The sequence below is a fragment of the Pyrus communis genome, chromosome 16 (genome assembly GCF_041283825.1).
Source record: "Pyrus communis isolate YQ-2024b chromosome 16, ASM4128382v1, whole genome shotgun sequence".
NCBI lineage: Eukaryota > Viridiplantae > Streptophyta > Magnoliopsida > Rosales > Rosaceae > Pyrus > Pyrus communis.
Window position 1 is genome coordinate 20352337 of NC_142580.1, and position 7101 is coordinate 20359437.

General features: G+C 39.6%; 1 protein-coding gene across 1 annotated transcript; it reads right to left on the reverse strand.

The window, feature by feature from the left end:
- Positions 1-258: 258 nt before the first annotated feature.
- LOC137732835 (uncharacterized) lies at positions 259-1188 on the reverse strand. Its single transcript, XM_088687188.1, has 2 exons — positions 711-1188; positions 259-623 (listed from the first exon to the last, which is right to left on the reverse strand). Exons 1-2 carry the CDS (start codon positions 1186-1188, stop codon positions 259-261), a joined length of 843 nt encoding a protein of 280 aa, XP_088543314.1.
- Between the last annotated feature and the right edge of the window lie 5913 nt (positions 1189-7101).

Sequence of the window (7101 nt, forward strand, 5' to 3'; positions counted from 1 at the left end):
CCACCAAACTTTTTTGTGTCATTCGAAACAGACAGTACTTCATAATTCATTCACTAATGTAATCTCCCTCTCTCTCTCTCTCTCTCTCTCTCTCTCTCTCTCTCTAGATTTCTCTGTACATTAATTGGTTTGATGAAGAACTTCTTTTATTTTCGAGACATCACTCATCACAAGATTAACAATAGCATGCAACAGGAGCAACTTGTTACAAATAGTACATCTGCATGTATAAATTATCATGACCTGCACCTTGCTGCCTTAATTCGAAACTTCTCCTTCATTATTATTAAATGGAGATCCGGTGCTAAATGTCGGAGGAACCATTACTGAAGAGGAAACCTTGAACCTCTTACTCCTTGAACCCTCCTCACTATCATCACCAAGGCTAATCCGACCTATCTGATTATCTGGACTATCCATCCACCCCATAATTTGGTCCATGATACTCCCTTCCCCAATTTCAGATCCTTCAGAATCCACCCCTACTTGCTGGAATCCGTGGGCCCACTCGGCGCTGCAGTCTGAAATACTAGAGTTCTCCCAAGAGGAAGGCTCAGTACTAGTACTAGTCTTTCCATTATTATGGGGCACTATTATGCTAGGCTGCACCACTTTCTCTATATTCCTCATATCAGTTAAGGGGTTTACTGTGTTTTGGTATTGATATTTCCTAAAGTGGAAAATACTTGCAAAAGTGAAGTGATCACTCACCCTACTTTTTGAGGACTTGTTACGATCACTACTCCTAGCCATGATACTTTGGAGGTTCTTGCTTAACTTGGCCTTCAAGGAAGAGAAGCTAAGCCCTGCACCAGCATGGCGACCATCAGACCCCGACACAAAGCCCCCATTGGAAGCACAAGAAACCAATGGGCATGAGTTAGGGTTTGTGGCAGGCCCGGGGGGTGCAAAGTTTGTGCGAGCGTTTTCGCCACGCAGCGCTCTAGCAGCTTCATCATAAGCTCTTGCTGCTTCTTCAGGTGTGTCATAAGTGCCTAGCCATAGCCTCACACGTTGGGATGAGTCCTTGATCTCTGCTACCCATCTTCCAGATGGCCTTTGCCTAACCCCAACAAACCTCCGGAGTGCAGTTTTAGTGTTTGATGGTGATTTCGCCAGCATGTTTTTGTGATTGGTGGTGGTGCTTGTGGCAATAGTGGTTTTTGTGAGTACTTCAGGTTCTGCCATTCACAATACGATTATTATATCTAGGGTTTCTAGCTTGGAGCTAGGGTGGTACTTGAGCTTTGTTTAAGGGCTTTTTTTTTTCCTTGCTGAACATGTGAAAAACACATGGAGTTGAATTGTAATCATTTGGCCCTATATATAAGGTTGCTCCAAGAATTGATGATTATTATTTTACAATATAAATATATACCCATCTTTATTAAATGTTTGTCTTGGCCTTCATCTCCTACACAATATTTTATTCTTAACCGTGTGCATGATTTACCTCAAAGTTGGCTTAGCTTGGCTTAAGAAGTGTGACATCGGCTAGCTAGCTGATAAACACTCCATCAATCTTAACCCTAGCCTTAATGATGAATACAGATTTGTGTTGCTTTTGACGAGTCTCGATTTTCCATTTGTGTTTATGCATAAAACTGTTTTAATCGTACATTGTAATTATAGAATATTGTCCTAAATCATGTTATCATAAAGATGTGGTATATCGAATTTACATGTTAAAATAGAGCGTGATTTTAGATATTATAAGAGTATTGCGCACTTATTTGAGTGATCTTCATATATACATCAAAATTCATAACATGTGATGTACTAGATATATTGTATAATTTCGTGGTATGTATAAGAAATTATTGATGCAATAGAACATCTTTATTGCTACGTCTAAATGAAAATGGGGTATTTGACAATATCTTACCAGAGTTGCTAGATTTTCTTGGACTTTTGCACATGTTATTACAACTTTACAACTTGATGTAGGGGAACCCCCGTTTGGCTCCTAAAAAAATTATTTGGATTCCCATTTCTCTATCCGGAGGTGCAAAGAAGAGCTAAAACCAATTACTTAGCACGTACGCCAAATGTAGTTTATCGCATTGGAGATGCAGTATGAGTTATCAATTAGCCAACAATAATCTTTGAGAATCTAGCTTAATCAGAGCTGAGCAGAGCTTGCTCGACTCTGAAAAATCAAATAATACGTAGAGTATCGGACAGAAGAAAAGGCGGTCCGAGCTTGTCAGTTTGCAAATGAAGAACGGATATGGGACGTCGAATTGGAATTTTATAAACCCGGCTGCTCAATCAGTTTAAAAGCTTTATATATATTGGATGATTAGTGATGACGCAAAGGGTAACCCTCGGATTTTAGTTTTTGGAGACTTGATCTGACAATGATTGTGGGCTCCACGATTTCCAAACTTTGTCCTTTCTACTGTTTATATTTTCCTGGCTAAAATGCCCTTCGTATTTGACATATTTATCCCTTTGCTTTGGGACCATTAACGATTTGTTTTGCAGTGATTAGTGGGTTAATTAAACTTAATTCTTGTCTTAATCATGAATTCCGTGGCCCTTGGATAGTTGGGATTACGACTATACTCGCTTAAGTGCGGCCAAAGATTCCTATTATCTCATTCCTCATTAGAGTGAAGTTGTGAACTTGTCTACCAGCTTACCAAATTCCATCTTTTTATTCTCTTCTTTTCCGAAGCAACATGCAAGAATGGCACGTGGCACACGCCAAATTGGCCAAAGAATCCAGGGCATGAAGATGGTTTTGATTGGGAGGCTTAGATTGTGGTAGGTATGAAGGCCTTTGACTGTGTTTAACCGAACATGTTTCCTTTTAGATTAACTGGGCTGGAAGGCTAAGGAGCATTAGAGTACTAATTAAAGAGCTAATTATTGGTTGTCTGTTAATTAATGTTGTGTAGCAGATTGCATCATTCACAATTTTGCATGTCGATGTTATCAATACAAGACTTGGTCACTCTCTGGACTGTAAGCAATGGAGTTTAGTTAATCTTCAACTTGACTGCTCTTGCTTCTAACTCTGTGCGTACTACACAACAATTTTCATTGTATTTGAGAAAATGACAACCACACCATTGAAAAATTTAGCTGCTAACTGAAGTTACCAAGGGGATAAAGACATGCATGTATGTAATGGCATCAGGATGAGTACTGGTGAGCGTAATGTATATGATAGTAGTAATATCGAACAAACACTGCATGCATGAGAATTTTGCAAGGGCCTTGTAGTTCAGGTAGTGAAGTGGCGGTTCAGAACATTTATTCAGCATGTGATGATATCTTGTGTTCAATCCTTTTTCTTTTAATATCGCTTCTTCAAACAGTAATAGGTCAGTAATAATTAGAACAATTATACCGTTTTTGCTAGCTAGTTAACTATGGGTCTGTTTGATAACCATTTGGTTTTTTGTTTTTAGTTTCATTTTTGTAACCCCACAAGCATGAGATGGTTCTCTCTCGCGATGAGGGAGAGGGCCTTAACCCTTAGGGTAGGTCTTTCTCATGGTTTTTCCTAGAGATATCTAGCTTGACCCAATGTAAATTTCAGGGGGGATTATTACTCTTTCTTATAATTAGAGTTATATTATTTGGTTTGGTAATTGATGTAGAGAACGCAAAGGAATTTGGGGTTAAAAAAGATGAAAATAGGAAGTGGTTTATTGGAAACAAAGGGGAGATAAAATCAAGGGTTGGCATCTGATTTCATCTCACAATTTGGTAATTCAATCGTCAAACTACAGAAGAAAAAATAGGCCTTTCCCGATATGGCGGCGGGAGAGAGAATTAGGGATTCGACCCAAATTGGGGATCCTGTAGTAGTCCATTTGATTACCATACTACTCCAATTGGGTAAGCCCATTCATGTTAAATCCTATCTTTTATTCATGATTTTTAAGGTGCGGAAACTTAGAGCGTTCTTGATTTAGGAAAGGTCAACCAAAATAGGAAACTTTGGCTTAACTTTCCTACTTCAAGTAGGAATCCTTCTGAATGTAGGAAACCTCCTTCAATTTGGAAACCTTCTCGTAATTGGAATCCTCGCGACATCAACTCTACGATTTCGTCCATTCCTTTTGCTCCAAGCATAAGCTATCCAATTTGTGCCCAAAAGTGCTCCAAAAGGCTCCAAAATGCATCCTTTCGCCAAATACGTCTTATGACCCTGAAAACACAAAAAAGAAGCTTAAAGAACTAAAATAACTAAAAACTAATAACATAAATGCACGAAAACAAGCAAACTAAGTCGCATAAATATGCTCCTATCACCGTGGCTGCCCTAGAGTCCTTTCCACGGCTCAATGGTAAGTCCTCTATTCCAATGTCAATTCCAATTTCAACTAACAAGTTGTTTCCTTCTATAGAACAACCACCTACCCTTGAGCTTCAAACGTTACCAAACCACTTGAAGTACATGTTCTTGGGCGAGCAAGACACATTGCCCGTCATTGTGGCATCCTCACTCACGGCACAAGAAGAAGAGAAATTGGTGAGGGTTCTCAAAGAGCACAAAACGGCCATTGGGTGGACTTTGGCTGATATCAAGGGCATAAGCCCTACCACATGCATGCACCAAATTCTCATGGAAGAAGGAGCCAAACCATCAAGGGAAGCACAAGGCCGACTTAACCCTCCAATGATGGAAATTGTGAAGAAGGAAATCATCAAACTACTTGATTGTGGCGTCATCTATCCTATCTCGGATAGTTGTTGGGTTTCACCAGTCCATGTAGTTCCAAAGAAGTCCGTAGTCACGGTGGTGAAGAATGAAGAAAATGAACTAGTGCCCACACGCATCCAAATCGGTTGGAGAGTTTGCATTGACTATAGGAAGCTAAATGCCGCAACAAGGAAAGATCACTTTCCTTTGCCATCATTGATCAAATGCTTGAAAGCTTAGCCGGTCATTCTTTTTATTGCTTTCTTGATGGTTATTCGAGTTATAATCAAATTGTCATAGCTCCGGATGATCAAGAAAAGACCACTTTTACTTGTCCATTTGGTACTTTTGCTTATCGTCGTATGTCATTTGGTTTATGCAATGCACCGACCACTTTCCAACGATGCATGGTAAGTATATTCTCAGATTATGTTGAGAAAATTATTGAGGTGTTTATGGACGATTTTAGTGTGTTTGGGGACTCATTTGATGATTGTTTGCATAATCTCACTTTAATCTTGAAAATATGCATGGAAACTAACCTTGTTTTAAATTGGAAAAAATGTCATTTTATGGTGAAACAAGGCATAGTTTTGGGTCATATCATCTCTGAAAAAGGAATTGAAGTTGATAAGTCTAAAATAGATCTTGTACGTTACTTACCCTCTCCTTATTCGGTTAGAGAGGTTCGTTCTTTTCTTGGTCATGCAGGATTCTATAGGCGATTTATCAAGGAATTTTCCAAGATTGCACAACCCCTATGCCGTCTCCTACAAAAGGAAGTGACTTTTGAGTTCAATGAGGAATGTGAGAAGGCATTCAAGCACCTCAAAGAGATGCTTACCACGGCACCAATTATCATCCCACCTGATTGGAGCTTGCCTTTTGAGCTAATGTGTGATGCATCCGATTATGCAATAGGGGTTGTTTTGGGCCAAAGGAAGAACAAGCAACCACATGTCATCTATTATGCATCCCGGACCTTGAATGATGCTCAATTAAACTACTCTACCACTGAAAAAGAACTTCTTGCCGTTGTGTTTGCTTTAGATAAGTTTCCTTCATATTTACTTGGCACTAAAGTGATTGTAAATTCTGACCATGCAGCTTTGAAGTACTTATTCACCAAAAAGGAGGCCAAACCAAGGCTAATTCGATGGATGCTTCTTCTCCAAGAGTTTGACATTGAAATTCGAGATAAGAAAGGGAGTGAAAACGTGGTGGCTGACCATTTGAGTCGTTTAGTGAGCAATGAGGACTCCTTACCCATCCAAGAGACATTCCCCGATGAGCAATTGCTGTCCATTAAGGTAAGTGAACCTTGGTATGCCGATTTGGTGAACTTTTTGGTGTCAAGATGTGTTCCAAACACCATAACCAAGCACCAACGTGATAAACTTAAGAAAGAGGCACGGTTTTATGTATGGGATGACCCATAGTTGTGGAAATGTTGTGCGGATCAGAATGTTCGACGTTGTGTGCATGACTGTGAATTTAATTCAATTCTAACCTTTTGTCACACTTATGCATGTGGAGGGCACTTTGGCACACAACACACTGCCTTTAAGGTGTTAGAATGTGGTTTTTATTGGCCTACAATCTTTAAAGATGCTAGAACTTTTTGTTTAACTTGTGATCGTTGTCAACGCATGGGAAATATAGGTTTAAGGGATCAAATGCCGCAAACACCCATATTTAATGTCGAAAGTTTTGATGTTTGGGGCATTGATTTCAAGGGTCCTTTTCCTTCTTCATATGGTTTCACTTATATTTTGCTTGCGGTTGATTATGTCTCAAAATGGGTGGAAGCCAAGGCCAACCGTACTAATGATTCTAGAGTTGTTGCAGATTTTATCAAAACTAACATCTTCGCTAGATTTGGAATGCCAAGGGTGCTCATTAGTGATGGAGGATCTTATTTTTGCAATCGTACCATCGAGGCGTTGCTCTAGAAATATCAAGTCACACATAAGGTTTCAACACCTTATCATCCTCAAACCAATGGCCAAGCCGAGGTGTCTAATAGAGAAATCAAGCAAATCTTGGAGAAAACTGTTAGGCCAACAAGAAAAGATTGGAGCTTGCGTTTGGAGGATGCATTGTGGGCATATCGAACGGCTTACAAAACACCCATAGGGATGTCACCATTTCGGCTAGTCTATGGCAAACCATGCCATCTCCCCGTGGAGTTAGAACACAAGGCACATTGGGTGATCAAGACATTCAACATGGACATAGATGCGGCTGGCATTCATAGGAAGCTTCAATTGAATGAACTTGAGGACATTAGGCTTGAAGCATATGAGAATGCTTGCATTTACAAGGAAAAGACCAAGGCTTTCCATGACAAGATGATCCGTAGCAAAACATTCTCCATATGACAAAAAGTTTTACTTTTTAATTCTCGCCTTCGTTTATTTCCTGGTAAGTTACGTTCTAAG

What these genes read in the sequence shown, in the direction of transcription:
- LOC137732835 (XM_088687188.1), bottom strand. Translation starts at nt 1,188, where the DNA reads ATGGCAGAACCTGAAGTACTCACAAAAACCACTATTGCCACAAGCACC. An exon ending in CAAGTCCTCAAAAAGTAGGG is followed by an intron (nt 624 to 710) that starts TGAGTGATCACT and finishes CTGATATGAGGA; the next exon opens with ATATAGAGAAAGTGGTGCAG.